Raw genomic sequence first — 20,000 nt, 5'->3', positions numbered from 1 at the left:
CATGCTTGCATGGAAAATGGACGTTAAATTATGATGATGATGATGATATATATATCTATATATATTGTATGTCCATCCGGCTGTCTGTCAATACATCCATCCGTCCATCCATCCAGCTATCTCTCTCTCTATGTCGTGTATACTTGTATATCTGTTACTGTAAGCAATGAAAGCCTGGAAGAAAACTTTTCTGTACAATATAGATTGGCTTTTCCTTCATGTTATAATACATGTAAAACAACATTTAGTCAGATTTATTGTCACTACTGCACAGAATAAAGTGTAAATTTTCACGGTTCCTGGATGAAACCAAAGCAAATTTAAAAGTGAGCTTTCAACTCTACAAATGCCTGTTCTAAAAGTGCACTGACTGTCAAGTCAATATTGCAGAAATTGCTCAATTATATTTTTTATGGAAAAGACGTGTACTGTAAATCCTTGAGTATAATACGCAGGGGATTTTTAGGGGACTGTACCTCTGAAAAACCTAAACCTTATGTATAATATGCACCCCTTCTCTAATTTGAGTTAAGGAGGTCAATATAACATCCTTGGTTTGTAAAAATATATACGGTAATGTCCTTTATTATTGTATATATAACATAATGCAAACGTGTAGCTTTTTGTGCAATTTGTTTGCAGAAAATAAAGAAATAACAGTAATAACGTTTAATCAATGTTGCTTACTGCAAGTTATGGATGATTCTTTTATGACTTCATTGCTTTCAGGCTTAGCTTAAGGTATCTTCGTGCCTGACATCACAAAATGCTTCTGAATAAACATTGCCGGACAGCAAATAGAGACTCGGACATTGCTTAGAAAATATTTTTCATTTTTAACCTCGTATACAATAGGCACTTGGGATTTTGATCTTTAAATATTGGGGAAAAAATGTGGATTATACTCGAGGATTTACAGTATTATATATAAATAAATACAGTATTGAACAGAAAACACAGACACACACACATAAAAGTGAGTTTGGAGGGTTATATTTTCTGGGTAGATACTGTATTGGCTCTTAGTTATGTTCCTGTTAACGGCTAACCGCAACAATCAGTAACTAATATCTGTAACTACATCTAGCTGTAGGTCATTATAATATGCTGTGTATAACTATAAAATAAGTTTTGTGCATGTATGATACAAGTCTCCATACTCTTTATAATTATTAATACCAACTATATATATATTTCCCTTAGGCATTGCAAGACTAATAACTTGGTGTAGAACTTAATATACATGTGCTCCAGAATAAAGTGTTAGTTAAGCACAAAGTGGTAATAAAAATTTGAGATGACAGAAGCATAAACAATTATCTTATCAAGTTCATTAGCTTACAACTGTTTCTGCTATAAGCTAATGAAGTAAATTTGATAATTATTTCTTTCTTTGTTGTCACATTTCCTAATATATATATATATATATATATATATATAATATATATATCATCATCATCGATTAACGTCTGTTTTTCCATGCTGGCATGGGTTGGATGGTTGACTGAGGTCTGGAGAATCAGTGGCTGCACCAGGCTCCAGTCTAGTCTGGCAGCGTTTCTACAGCTGAATGCCCTTCCTAATGCCAACCACTCTGAGAGTGGCACAGGAACCAGTATGGGGGTACTGGCACGAAGTGAAGTGTGGCAGTTTGCACACATGCCTCGTACAATCTACCTTTCACTCTGAGTGAGAGGCACTCTGTATAGGGCCTGTACAGCCCTTATTAACCATTCATCAATCCTTAGTTTCTGTATCACCCACCAGATAAGGGATCAAGGTACCCTGTCAAAGGCTTTCTCCAAGTCCACAAAAGCTAAGTATAGAGGTTTATCGTTGGTTAGGTATTTTTCCTGTAGTTGCCGTACCAGGAATATAGCATCAGTGGTGCTTCTACCTGGGACAAAACTGAACTGCATCTCATCTAAGCATACTCTCTCCCTAATTAGTTGGGCTATGATCCTCCCCGTGACCTCCATCACCTGATCCAGCAGTTTGATACCCCTGTGGTTATTTCTCTATAAAACATCACCTTTACCTTTGCAGCAGTTGACTATGGTGCTGCTACGCCAGTCATTGGGTATGACTCCATTGTGAACTACCTGGTTTACAATACGGGTGACTAGGCCATAACCTGTGCTGCCAGATATTTTAAGCATCTCAGCAGTGATTTCTGATGGGGCCTGGGGGATTTCCCTGGCTTCATACTCTTGTTTTATCTACCAGGGTGCTGTCTATTCAGATAGTTGGTCCCTATACTGGGTCAACATTTGGCAGGCTCTCCTCCTCCTATTCATTCTCAACATTCAGCAATCTTTCATAATGGCTTCTCCAAATATATATATTATATATATATATATATAATATATATATATATATATATATGTATAATATATAGGTAGATAACAAAGGGTAAAATTAATTAATTAAGGAGTAATCAATAATTTCACCAAGTAGAATTCGGCATGAAAAAAGACCATTTCACGGTAAATTTAAGTAATACTAAATAATTAGGGTTCAGCAAAGATTTGCTGAACCCTAATTATAAAGTATATAGGTAGATAGGTAGGTAAATAGATAGATAGATAGATAGACTGAAAGATAGACAGATAGATAGATAGATAGATAAAGGTAGTTATGGTTGGTCTGTGGGGTTACCCAGATTTTCATGTCCATAGCTTTACAGTGTCTCTTCAGACCTTAATGACTGGTGGCCCATAACCTCTCTTCAAAGTTTAGGAAGAAAAGATCTTGTGGCTCGCTGTTGAATTCACAGACGAAGGAGAAGCGTTAAGTGCAAAGGGCTGCCTCCTTTAGACTGCTATCTGTAATCAACCAGGTCAGCTTATGGGTGATATATATCATCATCATCATCATCATCATTTACCATCTATTTTCCATACTGGCATTGGTTGGTTTGACAGGAGCTGATCGGCTGAAAGAGCTGCACCGGGTTCCAGTTATCTGCTGCATCATGGCCTCTACAGATGAATACCTTTCCTAATGTCAACCATTTTACAGAATGTGCAGGGCTCCACTGTCACATTACAGGTACCCATGCAGGCACCACATAAAAGCATCCATGTCAGTGCCACATAATAGCACTGGTACTGGCACCAGGTAAAAGGACAAACATGAGTAGAGTTGACAGCAGACTTTCAAATCGATTCTCTTTGTTCAATGTCACATTGAGTTCCTCTCAGTTGTCTCTGATAGCAGAGTATATATTAATGTGTATATATGCCTATATTCATATTTGCACATGTGTATGTATACTTGCATATATAACCCTGCAAAAGTATATAATCATGTAAATACACACACACACAGACTCACACACACACAAGAATATATGGCTCATTATATTCACATATACATGCACACACATACAAACACATATACATGTGTGTGTGTGTACATAAACATATATATGTACATATACATGTACATATGTATGTATATTTATGTATGTATCTATCTATCTATATATATATACCGGAGTAAACACATAAATGTGAAACAAGGTGACAAAAAAGAGTACTCAAATACCAGAGGTAGAGTAATATGCTTTATTTAAAAGCAGCAGAAATTCAGCAAAACCTGTTACTCGGAGTTTCACGTTCCTGTTCGTTGGACAGTTTTATTAAAATTCTAACAAAATTTTAAAAAAATTTTAACAAAACTGTCCGATGAATAGGAACGTGAAACTCCGAGAAACAGATTTTGTGTGTGCATATGTATATCTGCACATATATGTATACATATCCATGCATGTATACATACATGTCAATATATATATATATATATATATATTATACATAATATATTATCATATATATCTACATGTATATATATATATATATCTACAATATATATATATATATCTACTAATATATATATATATATCTACATATATATATATATATATATATAATAGATATATATATATATTATATATATATATATCTACATATATAATATAATATATATATATATATATATATATATACATATATATATATATATATATATATATATATATATATTATCTACATATATATATATATATATATATATATATATACATATATATATATATATATATATAATATGTGTGGGTGTGAGTGAGTGTGTGTGTGTGTGTGTGTGTGTGCGTGTGTATGCATATGAATATATATATGCAATGTGTGTGTATATGCACACATACATTTGCATATAAACATGAACACGGCTTGTCAATGTCAGCAATGTCAGCATTATTCTTGGGAAACGGTTAGAAACCAATTGCTTTTCTCGGTGTGAATCTTCATTCCCATTTTAACTGTGGTCTGCTATCAGCAAGCATGGCACCACCTTCGCATTCTATATTTAGCTTTTTGTCTTTTCTTTTGGCAGAACTAGATTGAAGAATAAGAAAGATAACATTGTAAAGCCACTCAACCCATTAAGGCTTTAGTACGATTAGATCTTGGAATCACTGCCAAAACTTTTACAGCAGACAGTCTGATTGATTATTTCATGCCACCAAAAACCACCACCACCATCACAAACACTAGCATAGCCATCACCATCACCTTCACCATCACCTTCACCATCACCGTCACAGCTCCCTACAACTATTATGAAGACCCCTACCACCAACACATACTTCATCACTATCTCTATTGGTCTGATCCATCAAGTGTGTGTGTATATATATATATACAAACACATGCACACACATACATGTATATGTGTATAATATATATGTGCATTCATGTATGTGTGTGTATATATATATATATATATGCATATATGTATGTATATGTGTATGTATATATATATATATATATGCATATATATGCATATATTTATGTATATATATGTGTATATAAATATATATGTATATGCATGTGTACATGTGTGTGTAAATATATATACACACATATATATATGTGTACGAATATATATATATATATATATATATATATATATATATAAATACATGCACACTGGCACACACATGCACAAATACACGCACACACATATATACATATACATATGTGTGTGTGTGTGTGTGTGTAAATCAATATATGTATCACGTTCTTTAAGTGCAAAACTGAATTAAAACTTCCTCCCCATCTTCTCTCATTGATTGGACATCTTCAAAGAATTTCCCATTCCATTCCATATGCTGGTAAGAGAGAGGGAGAGAGAGAGAGAGGAAGAAAGACAGAGAGAAAGTGAGAGAGAGAGTGCCCTTGAACAAAAGATGGAATCTGCCTCTTTAACATGTAGCACATGCCATGCAACGAGCGATAGAATAGAATCAGTTGATGTTAGCATTTAGCAGAGTACTTCAGTTTGAACTTAAAATTGTTGTGTATATATTTGCATAACAGTGTATGCATATATATATATATATATATATATACACACACACATATATAAATAATACGTGATGACCATTATTTTTAACTTACCATATGTATACATACATATATATATATATATATATGCATACTCTTATGCAAATATATATCATCATCATCGTTTAACGTCCGTTCGCCATGCTAGCATGGGTTGGACAGTTCGACCGGGGATCTGGGAAGCCAGAAGACTGCACCAGGCTCCAGTCTGATCTGGCAGTGTTTCTACAGCTGGATGCCCTTCCTAAAGCCAACCACTCCGTGAGTGTAGTGGATGCTTTTTGCGTGCCAGGCGAGGCTGGCAACGACCACGATCAGATTTGTGCTTTTTACGTGCCACCGGCACGGAAGCCAGTCAAGGCGGTGCTGGCATCGGCCACATTCGGATGGTGCTTTTTACGTGCCACCGGCACATAAATACATTTAATGCGCAAATAAATATATAGAACCCATTATTTATGCCTAATATCATCATCATCATCTTCGTTTAACTTCCTCCTCCCATGCTGGTATGGGTTGGGTGACTTGACAAGAGCTGCCCTTGCCGAAACCTGCATCATGCTTCTGTGTAATTACACGGTTTTTATGGCTGGATGCCCTTCCTAACACTAACCCCCCTGCAGAGTGTATAAATGTGTGTGTGTGTGTGTGTGTATGTATTGATTTTGATGATTTTGATTTTTCCAGTTTCAGCTTATGAGCTGTGGCCATGCTGGGGCACCGCCATTTGCTGGGGCACCGCCATTTACATATATATATATAGTACACCGCCATGTATATATATATATATAGTACAAAGTAAGGTAGGGGTTATGAAAGTAACCCACTATGGGATATCAGTTATCCAATATACTGCTGGTGAAGTACCCAAATACTAAATACATAAATGCTTATAATTGCAAAGCAATTAATTCATTTATTGTATTGAATGGGTGAAGGTAAAAAATGTTTTTACCGTAAATTCATAATACAAATAAGAAAATGGAGAAATAAATTCATTTCGATTATAAACTTACGGATATTACAATTTCATATTATTTATTAATTATACAAATAGGAACATGAAAATCGAACAAAATAATATACATCAATATGTAATATAATAATAAAAATAAATGCACACACACACACAGTTATATAACAAAAGATATAGGTGTCAAAGTGGAAAATGGAACATACAAGAAACTTTATTGCTTAGTATGTTGTTAGTGACCATAGGTTTAAGCTTATGGTCTTGTGCCTATAATAGAAATATATATATATATATGTACATATGTGTTTGAGGAGACCTATTGAGTCAAGTACACCAACATCAAAAATCAATGGAAATTGTAGTTGTGATCCCTGTGCCGGTGGCACGTAAAAAGCACCATCTGAATGTGGCCGATGCCAGCTCCACCTTGACTGGCTTCCGTGCTGGTGGCATGTAAAAAGCATCAATCCGATCGTGGCCATTGCCAGCCTTGCCTGGCACCTGGTCCAGTGGCATGTAAAAAGCACCCACTACACTCACGGAGTGGTTGGCGTTATGAAGGGCATCCAGCTGTAGAAACACTACCAGATCAGACTGGAGCAGCCTTCTGGCTTCCCAGATCCCCGGTCGAACCGTCCATCCCATGCTAGCATGGAAAGCGGACGTTAAATGATGATGATGATGTACAGATATCTGTATGTGAGCATTGCTTCAACTACAAAAGTAAAATAATGAAAACAAGCCCCAGCACCAAATGCAGAATGTGCAACCAGCACAATGGGACAGTTGACCACACCATCTGTGGCTGTCCAGTCCTAGCCAAGTCTGAATACATGTACAGACATCACTGAGTAAATAGTTACATCCATTGGACAATATGCCACCACTGCACTATAAAAACTAACAAGAAATGGTATAAAACATGTGCCAAACAAGATACATAACAATGACCAGGCTACAATCATCTCTGATATATCTGTTCAAACTGACAAAGAAATTAAGGCTAATTGCCCAGATATAATAATCAAGGATTGGCAAAAGCAAAAAACAAAAACAACATGTACTTACTGATAGACATTGCAGTTTCTTCAGGCCAAAATATTGCCTAAAAAGAAGAGGAGAAATTGTCAAAGTACAAAAATCTTGAAACCAAAATATTCAAGATGTGGAACATGAAGGTGAAAACAATACCAGTAGTAAATGGAGTATTGGGTATGAAAAAAAAAAAACAAAAACAAAAACACGTGAATGAAAATGGAGAAGCTATACCTGGACCCTACCACTACATATTATCAAATAGGAATAGCCCACATGCTACACAAGACTATCAATTCAATAATAGAACCCAAACAAAATAATCCATAAACACAAGAAACTCTATACAGTGGGAGACCCCCTTCGGTCATGAATGACCATGGGATTGCACCTAGAAAGTTACCCTCCCAGGCACAAGTCTGGGCAAGGTTGTTTATGGAAGACCAGCAGTTACCCATGCATACCAGCCTCCTCTCTCCATGCCACAGATGTTATCCAAGGGTAAGGCCAAGGCCGATACAGCTTGGCACCTGTGATGTCGCAACTCATTTCTACAGCTGAGGGAATTGGAGCAACATAAAATAAAGTGTGCTGCTCAAGATCACAACACACAGCCCGGTCCGGGAATCGAACTCACAACCTCACGATCATAAGCTCGACGCTCTAACCACTGATCCATGCACCTTCACAGTAAATATCCAATAAAATAAACAACCACAACACGAAAATGTCGAAGATATACCTGGACCCGCGACACTACACACTACCCAAAAAATAGCCCTGCTAGGACCAGCCCATATCCTACACAAGACACTATCAATTCAGTGATACAACTCAAACAAAACAATCCACAAATACAAGACACACTCTATTCTGTAAATATCCAATAAAAACAACCACCAGCACGTGTACTCTACAGGTCGGATACCCAACTGAAGAACGCAGCTCTCGTTACACATACAGTATATGGTACAAACACTAAAATAACAAAAGACTGCAACCAAATCCCATACAAAACAAACTGATGCAATACAATGCCAAGAAGAGTTTGTACTCCCCCGACAACAACAACAACAACAGCAGCACCAATTAAGAGGAACACACAAAGCTGCACATACCTCAGCAACATGGAGACATAGCAGGTGATGCAGAAAAAATTTGTCTGAAGCTATCAAATATCGAATAATAATAATAATAATGATAATAATGATAAAATAATTAGCAACCAAAAGTTAATCAAAAAGATCAAAAAAATAATGAAATATAAATAAAAAAAATAATAAAATAACAGAAACTCGCTAATAACAACACAAAGAAAAAAAGTAATCTTATACTGTTCAATATTGATTTCTTTTGACAAAGAACAACACTATAGAGAAAGAGAGAGAGAGAGAGGGGGAGGGAGGAGTAGAAAGAGAGACAAACGGATAGACTAATATTTTAGTTTGATTGTCAAAGACAATGTACAACACCCCACCACACACACACACACCACTCCTTTCAACATCGACCCAACATTCATTACATCAAATAACATATTCACTAACCTGAAATTGTAGTGCTTCTGTTTGGTAGATTTTGTTTCCTTGATTTTTAATTTCCACCCCCATCCCCCTATTATTATTATTATTATTATTATTATTTTATTATTATTATTAATAATAATAATAATAATAATAATAATAATAATAATAATAATAATAATAATAATAATAATAAGGTGGAAAGCTGGCAGAATCATTAGCATGCCAAGCAAAATACTTAGTGGCATTTCATCCACCTTGACATTCTGGGTTCAAATTCTGCCAAGGTCAATTTTGCCTTTCATCTTTTTCGGGGGTCAATAAAATAAGTACCAGTTGAGAACCGGGGTTGATGTAATCGACTAGACCCCTCTCATCAAATTTCAGGCCTTGTGTTTTTACTACTCTTTACTCTTTTACTTGTTTCACTCACTTGACTGTGGCCATGCTGGAGCACCGCCCTTAATCGAGTAAATCAACCCCAGAACTTATTCTTTGTAAGCCTAGTACTTATTCTATCGGTCGCTTTTTGCTGAACTGCTAAGTTACGGAATGTAAACACACCAGCATCGGTTGTCAAGCGATGTTGGGGGGACAAACGCAGAAACACAAACATATACAAACACATACATATATACGATGGGCTTCTTTCAGTTTCCGTCTACCAAATCCACTCACAAGGCTTTGGTTGGCCTGAAGTTATAGTAGAAGACACTTACCCAAGGTGCCACACAGTGGGACTGAACCCAGAACCATGTGGCTGGTAAGCAAGCAACTTACCACACAGCTACTCCGACGCTTAGTATTTTTTTTTTTTTTGTGGGGATGCTTAAGTGCCTGATCAATGATGTCTCAGTGCAGGCCTGGTTTTGTGAAGTTAAGAAGCTCACTTGGCAGTCCTTGGCTTTCCGTTACAGTCCCAATGTGTGGAACCTTGTGCAACATATTCATTGAAACCCAAAATTGTGAGGCCTTGGTTTCATCAGATTTGTTTATTTGATTTTTAATTCTCTCTACCTCCCATTTCTTTCGTGAGATGTTTAGGAACTTTCCCTGTGGTAAATTGCTGACAGAACTTTCTCTGTGGTGAATTACTGACAGAGAACTTTCCTTATGGTGAAGTGATGACGGAAAACTTTTCCTGCAGTAAATTGATGACAGAACATTCCCTACGGTGAAGTGATGACATAAAACTTTTCTTACGGTAAATTGATGACAGGGAACTTTCCTTGTGGCGAATTGATGACCTTCAACTTTCTCTGTGGTGAATTACTGACAGAGAACTTTCCCTACGGTGAAGTGATGACGGAAAACTTTTCCTGCAGTAAATTACTGACAGAACATTCCCTACGGTGAAGTGATGACATAAAACTTTTCTTACGGTAAATTGATGACAGGGAACTTTCCTTGTGGCGAATTGATGACCTTCAACTTTCTCTGTGGTGAATTACTGACAAAGAACTTTCCTTGTGGTAAATTGCTGACAGAACTTTCTCTGTGGTGAATTACTGACAGAGAACTTTCCCTACGGTGAAGTGATGACGGAAAACTTTTCCTGCAGTAAATTGATGACGGGGAACTTTCCCTGTGGTAAATTGCTGACAAAGAACTTTCCTTGTGGTAAATTGCTGACAGAACTTTCTCTGTGGTGAATTACTGACAGAGAACTTTCCCTACGGTGAAGTGATGACGGAAAACTTTTCCTGCAGTAAATTGATGACGGGGAACTTTCCCTGTGGTAAATTGCTGACAAAGAACTTTCCTTGTGGTAAATTGCTGACAGAACTTTCTCTGTGGTGATTACTGACAGAGAACTTCCCTACGGTGAAGTGATGACGGAAAACTTTTCCTGCAGTAAATTGATGACGGGGAACTTTCCTTGTGGTAAATTGTGCTGACAAAGAACTTTCCTTGTGGTAAATTGCTGACAGAACTTCTCTGTGGTGAATTACTGACAGAACTTTCCCTACGTGAAGTGATGACGGAAAACTTTTCTGCAGTAAATTGATGACGGGGAACTTTCCCTGTGGTAAATTGCTGACAAAGAACTTTCCTTGTGGTAAATTGCTGACAGAACTTTCTCTGTGGTGAATTACTGACAGAACTTTCCCTACGGTGAAGTGATGACGGAAAACTTTTCCTGCAGTAAATTGATGACGGGGAACTTTCCCTGTGGTAAATTGCTGACAAAGAACTTTCCTTGTGGTAAATTGCTGACAGAACTTTCTCTGTGGTGAATTACTGACAGAACTTTCCCTACGGTGAAGTGATGACGGAAAACTTTTCCTGCAGTAAATTGATGACGGGGAACTTTCCCTGTGGTAAATTGCTGACAAAGAACTTTCCTTGTGGTAAATTGCTGACAGAACTTTCTCTGTGGTGAATTACTGACAGAGAATTTTCCCTATGGTGAAGTGATGACGGAAAATTTTTCCTGTAGTAAATTGGTGACGGGGAACTTTCCCTGCGATGAATTACTGACAGAGAACTTTCCCTATGGCTCCAAGTTCAATCTCCTTCTACCATAGCCTCAGGTTGACTGAAGTGTTATGAGTGGATTAGGTAGAAGGAAACTGAAAGAAGCCTGTTATGTGTGTGTATTTGTCTCCCATCACTGCTTAACCAGTGTTGGTACATTTATGTCCCTGTAACTTAGCTGTTTGGCAAAAGAGACTGATAGAATAAGTACCAGGCTTTAAAGAAAATAGATACTGGGACCAATTCTTTAAGGCTGTGCCCCATTATGGCTGCAACAAGTAAAAAATAATGATAAAATATAATCACAGGAGTGGCTGTGTGGTAAGTAGCTTGCTTACCAACAACATGGTTCCAGGTTCAGTCCCACTGTGTGGCACCTTGGGCAAATGTCTTGTACTATAACACTGGGCCACCCAAAGCTTTGTGAGTGGATTTGGTAGAGGGAAACTGAAAGAAGCCTGTTGTACAGATATATATGTTTGTGTGTCTGTGTTTGTCCCCCTCAACATTGCTTGACAACTGATGCTGGTGCATTTACATACCTATAACTTCGCAGTTTGGCAAAAGGGAACAATACAATAAGTACTAGGCTTACAAAGAATAAGTCCTGGGGTCGATTTGCTCGACTAAAGGCATTGCTTCAGCATGGCCACAGTCAAATGACTGAAACAAATAAAAGAATTATATATATATTTACTCTTTACTTGTTTCAGTCAGTTGACTGCGGCCATGCTGGAGCACTGCCTTTAGTTGAGCAACTCGACCCCGGGACTTATTCCTTGTAAGCCCAGTACTTATTCTATCAGTCTCTTTTGCCGAACCGCTAAATGACGGGGACATAAACACACCAGCATTGGTTATCAAGCAATGCTAGGGGGACAAACACAGACACACAAACATACATGCACACACATATATATATATATATATATATATATATATATATACATTTATACAACGGGCTTCTTTCAGTTTCCGTCTACCAAATCCACTCACAGGGCTTTGGTTGGCCCGAGGCTAGAGTAGAAGACACTTACCCAAGGTGCCACGCAGTGGGAGTGAACCCGGAACCATGTGGTTGGTAAGCAAGCTACTTACTACACAGCTACTCCTGCGCCTATATACATACATACACACACGCACATATATATATATATTTCTTTTCCTCAAATTTGAATATTTTTCAGCAAGTTATTTGGAGATATGATGGCAAGCTGTTTTTTTTTTATAGGAAAAAACACAAAATCAGTAACTTGGAAAAACAAGAACAAATTCAGACCAGATCATAAATATATTGAACTACTTAGAAACAGTGGTAACATACTTCTCACAGACAGTGATAACTAAGATAGAAACTTGTGTCGAATTCATTTAAATACTGACCACATATATTGGGAAATAAGGTCTCATAAAAATAGTTCCATAGCTACACATTCTATCTCAGATATTGTTGGCTCTTGTAGTTAGATGTATAAAAAGGCATTAACATGCAGACAACATATTCTGCATGGGTGGACTGGGTTAATCAAAGCTTTATTATCAACTATTCTCTGTATTTGGGGAAACTCTACTGTCTGCATGCATGTGTGTATATGTATATATATGTAGGTGTGTTTAATATGGTACAATGCTTGTTAAGGCAGTGAGCCGGCAGAATTGTTAGTATGTTATGCATAATGTTCTGTGGCATTGCATCCGTTTTTATGTTCTGAGTTCAAATTCCACTAAGGTCGACATTGCTTTAAATCCTTTCAGGGTTGATAAAATAAGTACCAGTTGAGAAATGGGGTTACACTTTTACATGTTTCAGTCATTTGACTGCGGCCATGCTGGAGCACCGCCTTTAGTCGAGCAAATCGACCCCAGGACTTATTCCTTGTAAGTCCAGTACTTATTCTATCGGTCTCTTTTGCCGAACTGCTAAGTTACAGGGATGTAAACACACCACCATCGGTTGTCAAGCGATGTTGGGGGGACAAACACAGACACACAAACATATATATATACATATATATGAAGGGCTTCTTTCAGTTTCCATCTACCAAATCCACTCACAAGGCTTTGGTCGGCCCGAGGCTATAGTAGAAGACACTTGCCCAAGGTGCCATGCAGTGGGACTGAACCCGGAACCATGTGGTTGGTAAGCAAGCTACTTACTACACAGCCACGCCCTCCCTGAAATTGCTGGCCTTGTGCCAAAGTTTGAAAACATTATTATTATTATCATTGTGAAGGTGGTGAGCTGATTGAACCATTAGCATACTGGGAAAAATGCTTAGTGGTATTTCATGTCTTCAAGTTCCGAGTTCAAATTCTGCTGAGGCTGACTTTGCCTTTCAGACGTTTGAGGATCAATAAATTATGTAACAGTGAAACACTGGGGTTGATATAATCGACTCATCCCCTCTCCACAAATTTCAGGCCTTGTGGCTTTAATCGAAAGGGTTATTATTTTCATTGTCCAGGTGTTGAGCTGGTAGGATTGTTAGCTTGCATGAAAATGCCGAGCAGCATTTCGTCTGTCTTTACATTCTGAGTTCAAATTCCACCAAGGTAGACCTTGCTTTTTATCCTTTCAGGATCGATAAAATAAATACTTATTTCTTTACTACCCACAAGGGGCTAAACACAGAGAGGACAAACAAGGACAGACAAACGGATTAAGTCGATTATATCGACCCCAGTGCGCAACTGGCACTTATTTAATCGACCCCGAAAGAATGAAAGGCAAAGTTGACCTCGGCGGAATTTGAACTCAGAACCTAGTGGCAGACAAAATACCGCTAAGCATTTCGCCTGGCGTGCTAACGGTTCTGCCAGCTCACCGCCTTAAAATAAATACCAGTTGATCATTGGGGTCAATATAATCGACTTACTCCTTTCCCAAAATTGCTGGCCTTGTGCCAAAACTTAAAACCACCAATAATTAATAACAATAAGGAGGCAACAGCTGGTAGAATCATTAGTGTGTTGGGCAAAAAGGTTTAGTAACATTTTGTCTCTTTACATGCTGAGTTCAAATGCCACTGAGATCTATTTTGCCTTTCATCCTTTCAGAGTTGATAAAACAAGTACTAGTTGATTACTGGGGTCACTGTAACTGACTAGGTCCCCTTCTCTGAAATTGCAGTCCTTGTGTCAAAAATTTGAAGCTAATATGGTAGAATGCTTTCCTGAAATGGTTTCCTTTCAGTTTTAACAGCACAGTCTTGAGTTTAGGCCTGCTGTGTAGCACCTAGGGTTAGTGTCTTCTTCTACCATAGCTCTGGGTCAACCAAAGCCTTGTGGGTGGTTTTGGTTGACAGAAACTGAAAGAATAGGTGGAAAGCTGGCAGAACCGTTAGCACGCCGGGCGAAATGTTTAGCGGTATTTCATCTGCCGTTACGTTCTGAGTTCAAATTCTGCTGAGGTCAACTTTTCCTTTCATCCTTTCAAGGTCGATAAATTAAGTATCAGTTACGCACTGGGGGCGATATAATTGACTTAATCCGTTTGTCTGTCCTTGTTTGTCCTCTCTGTGCTTAGCCCCTTGTGGGTAGTAAAGAAATAGGTATTTCGTCTGCTGTTACGTTCTGAGTTCAAATTCCACCAATGTCGACTTTGCCTTTCATCTTTCCGGGGTCGATAAATTAAGCACCAGTTACGCACTGGGGTCAATGAAATTGACTTAATACCTTTGTCTATCCTTGTTTGTCCCCTCTATGGTTAGCCCCTTGTGGGCAATAAAGAAATAAGAAACTGAAAGAATCTCACCCTGTTCTATGCTACAAACTTTCCATTTTATAGTGGTCTAAATTAAAATCTTCTGTCAGAATTTTATGCTAATTTTATGCTTAATATTGACAAAAATAGTTTAGTAAATCTGCATTATTTTCAAAACACACAGCCTTTATTGAAAGAATGGCAGTGTATTTCAACAAAAATATATCGTAAATCCTCGAGTATAGTCCGCCCTTGGTATAATACTCAGGGAATTTTGAAGGGGCTGTACTTCTGAAAAACCTAAACCATGTGTATAATATGCACCCCTTCTCTAACTTAAGTCAAAGAGGTCGATATAACGTCCTTGGTTTGTAAAAATGTATACGGTAACATCCTTTATTATTATTGCATATATAACATAATGCAAATGTGTAGCTTTTTTGTGCATTATTTGAAGAAAATAAAGAAATAACAGTAATAACGTTTAATAAATGCTGCTGACTGCAAGTTATGGATGATTCTTTTATGACTTCATTGCTTTCAGGCTTAGCTTAAGGTATCTTCGTGCCTGACATCACAAAATGCATCTGAATAAACATTGCTGGACAGCAAATAGAGACTCGGACATTGCTTAGAAAATAATTTTAATTTTTAACTTCGTATATAGTACACACTAGGGATTCCGACCTTTAAATTTTGGGGAAAAATGCAGATCATACTTGAGGATTTACAGTAACAAGCAGGTTAGAGATGATATAAATTTAATCAAAATTTCAAGCTAATTTATATTCCAAGCAGCAGATTAATACTGTCAAAGTTATTTTAATGGATTTTCTATTATTTTCGAAATTAACTGAAACAAAGGCAGCATATTTCAACATTAATATTATAATGAAAAGATTAGGGGCTGCATGCTGGGAGAATCGTTAGCACATTGGGAAAAAACTTTGCAGCATTTCTTCTATCTCCTTATGTTTCTAATTCAAATTCTGCCAAGGTTGGTTTTGCCTTTCACCTTTAGGAATCGATAAAACAAGGACCACTTGAGAACTAGGGTCAATGTAATTGACTTAACCCTATCATTAAACCGTTGACTTTGGGAAAAAATTTGAAATGATTGACTAACATGCATTTCTATTTTCTCAAGATTCTGTGGTATTATTTAAGGGAGATTTGGCTGCTATTTCTAGTAGGTCCAGTGACTGGGTAGAGATTCTTTTGTCTCTGTAACATTTATCAGAGAAAAAGTAAGCAATATATATTTTAAGCATTTATACATCTTAATCAGGTGAGGCTGACAATGAAATAGTCATACATCTAGAATGATTTGCTCAAAGTCACTCCCAAATATGTTCCAGTTTCTGGTCCCCAGGTGTGATTTCTCTTTTCTCTGTCTGTTCAGTGACTGCTATAATGGCCCCTGATTCTCATGGCGAGCTGGATTCACATCACCTCCACCCAAGCACTCCCAGCTCACTTGTATCTCATCCATGTTGCATTCAACTCTCCCAGTCTCTGCAATAACTACAGTGTTCAGTCCTTCCTCTTCAGAACTTTGGTCCTCTGGAACGGCCGGCCTTCTTGCTCATGTCTCTCCTGCAGACGACAGCTTGCAACAATTGAAGATGAGTGTCATCAGTTAAAAACTTGAATGGTTTTAAGGAATCTGTGAAGGCATTGCCCTTCTTCAAGAGCCAAGAAGTTAACCATAAATATAGATACAACAGAATAGGAAGGGAAGCATTATCCACAATCTTTTTTATAGCACAGGCCCTCAGAAATTCTGGGTTGGTATCTGGCATGCTGGAAGACCACTGGGAGTGAAGCATACCTTAGCTTATATTAAAGCATATCTTTAGAACCTACTTCAAACTCAGGATAATTGTACAGATAATTGGTGGTAAGTTGGTCAGTGTATCCTTTGCAACAGTCGACAATGGAATGCAAGATGAGCTGCTATGGATCATACTAGCCAAAAGTGTGTAAGCATGGGACCAGGGACCATATGCAAACTCGTTTTCTCGCTGAAACTCTAAGTAGAGGCATGTGGCTTAGTGTCTAGGGCGTTGGACTGATGATCGTAAGATTGTGGTTTCGATTCCTGGACCGGGCGATGCATTGTGTTCTTGAGCAAAACACTTCATTTCGTATTCCTCTAGTCCACTCAGCTGGCAAAAATGAGTAATCCTGCAAGGGACTGATGTCCCATCCAGGTAGAGAACATATACTGTAAATCCTTGAGTATAGTCCACCCTTGAGTATAATACGCAGGGAATATTTAGGGGGCTGTACCTCTGAAAAACCTAAATCTTGTGTATAAAACACACCCCTTCTCTAACTTGAGTCAAGGTCTATATAACATCCTTGGTTTGTAAAAATATATATGGTAACGTCCTTTATTATTCTTGTATATATAACATAATGCAAACGTGTAGCGTTTTTGTGCATTTTGTTTGCAGAAAATAAAGAAATAACAGTAATAACGTTTAATAAATGTTGCTTACTGCAAGTTAGGGATGATCCTTTTATGACTTCATTGCTTTCAGGCTTAGTTTAAGGTATTTTTGCGACCGACATCACAAATTGCATTTGAATAAACATTGCCAGAAAGCAAATAGAGACTCGGACATTGCTTGGAAAATAATTTTCATTTTTAACCTTGTATATATTACGCACTAGGGATTCTGACCGTTAAATTTTAGGAAAAAAATGCAGATTATACTCAAGGATTTACAGTATGTCATGGAAATCATGAAACTGGTCCTTATGAGTCGGTTTAACTTAAGAAGGTAACTTTACCTTTAATTTTACTGAAACTCTACACCTCAACAGCAAATAACACAGCATTTGCGAGGGAACTAGTGAACTTGTTGATTGGATCTGGCTCAACCCACTCCAAATGGATGCCACTGCAAGCTTAAGTAAGTAGTATAAACATTTTCAGGATTTCAAAAACTGGCAGAAAGAAACAAAGGAAGAATAAATCTTTGGTTCAAACCACAATCCTGGCTTCAAAGCTTGCAATGAACTGAACTGTGCAAGAGGCACCCAAGAGCCCGTTAGTAGGTTTTAAAGAGGACGTTAGATTTGTAAGTCTACCACTTGATAACAGAGCAGATTCTGAAGACAGCCAACAGACCAACAGTCCTGGTCTTAATTGGTCCTACGAAATTATGACCCCCACCAATAAAAAATGATGTAATGTCTTTGATCATCCGTTTCTTCAATAAAGGTTGAGCTGAAGATTAAACAGCAACAACAACAACAATTATTCTGTAACTGTGTAACTGTAATCTTAGACTTTTGGCATGCATGATAATGGTTTCTTTTAAAAAACAAATCAAAGTTCTCTTTTTTTCCCCCACCCCAAAATAAGTGAATAAACAAAATTTTTGCAGACATTTAAATTTAATTATCTGTTTTATTTTCATAATTTTATTTTCAGCCAATGATTTCTCGGCAAAGAAAGAATGGAAGTGTGGAAGACACTAAAAGACAACATAGCGATGACTGTACAAAGAATGTAAAAGAGTTTCCAACATCTAAAATATGTGAGTTAATCATCATCATCATCGTCATCATCATTGTTATTATTATTATTATTATTATTATTATCATTAAGGCAGCAAGCTGACAGAACTGTTAGCATGCTGGACATAAATGCTTCATAGTATTTCTTCTGGCAGTTCTGTGTTCAAATTCCACTGAGTTAAACACTGCCTTTGACACTTTGAGGGTCTATGAAAACAAGTAGGAGTCAAGCACTGGTGTCAATGTAATCGACTTACACCCCCAACTCTGCAATTGCAGACTTTGTGCCAAAATTTGAAACCATTATTATTATTAGTAGTATTAGTATTATTATTTGGTGAGCTGCCAGAAACATTAGCACTTTGGGTGAAATGCTTAGTTGTATTTCGCCCATCTTTACGATCTGAGTTCAAATTCCACTGGAGTCAACTTTACCTTTCATCATTTCAGGGGTTGATAAAATAAGTACCAGTTGAACACTGGTGCTGATGCAATCAACTTACCCCACTCCCCCTAAATTTCAGGTCTTTTGCAGGAAAGATTATAAGACTTTTGGAAAAGAAGAATTCCTAACATTGGGCTACAACAAGTAACCTTAGATGCCAAGAACCCTTCTAAGTATCCTAACTGTCCCTAATAACACTGTTTTCTGGAGCTGTACTAAACTAGGTTTTATGCCCATTTCCTCTATCCATCTGTTCAAATCTTTAGGGATAGTTCCTAATGCACCTATAACTACTGAGATGCATTTTACCCACACTTTCCATAGTATCTGTAATTAATGTGTTGGGTGCAATTGAGCAAAAGACCAACAAAATCACTTGCAACACCAAAGATGAACTGAAGGCAAGAATTATGACAGTATTGACCAACATAAACAAGGAGACTGCCCAGAAGGGTTGCAGGAGATTCCAAAGTCATCTGGAGGCCATTGTTGAAACCAATGGCGATTTTATTGAATAAATTTACTCTTTACTGTTTCAAGATATTTTAATGTAAGTTTGACAAAAAAATATCTGCAAAAATGAGATGTCAGTGTTATTTTCATTTTTGCGTAATTCAGACGACAGTTTATTCACTGCACCCTGTATATATATATTATAAAAAAAAAAACATGCACACACACATATATATATATATATATATATATATATATATATATATGCCCATGGTCATAAGAGTCAGATGAGTCATCTATAAGGCTAAGTGTTTTATGGATGTGAAACCATTGGTCACTCTATGACCAGCCACATATTCAATGTCCTGTAAATTCATTACTCCTCTAACTTTTAGAGGGCACTTCATTTTGGGATATATGTTCCACTGACTATATATATATATATATATAT

At 37.2% G+C, this 20,000-nt stretch overlaps 1 protein-coding gene across 1 annotated transcript in view; it reads left to right on the top strand.

Annotated features, from left to right (window-relative positions):
• Nucleotides 1-20,000, top strand: part of LOC118767475 (HEAT repeat-containing protein 4-like) — a 472,731-nt gene that overhangs the window by 33,970 nt on the left and 418,761 nt on the right. Inside the window, exon 4 of the mRNA XM_036512098.1 lies at nucleotides 18,566-18,671. Within this exon, the coding sequence (XP_036367991.1) occupies nucleotides 18,566-18,671 (106 nt within the window). The remainder of the gene's footprint in view (nucleotides 1-18,565; nucleotides 18,672-20,000) is intronic.

Source organism: Octopus sinensis, linkage group LG22 (assembly GCF_006345805.1).
Source record: "Octopus sinensis linkage group LG22, ASM634580v1, whole genome shotgun sequence".
In the NCBI taxonomy this organism is placed as follows: Eukaryota; Metazoa; Mollusca; class Cephalopoda; order Octopoda; family Octopodidae; genus Octopus; species Octopus sinensis.
Note: the sequence above shows the minus strand (reverse complement) of the source record. Positions and strands in the feature narration are given on the sequence as shown.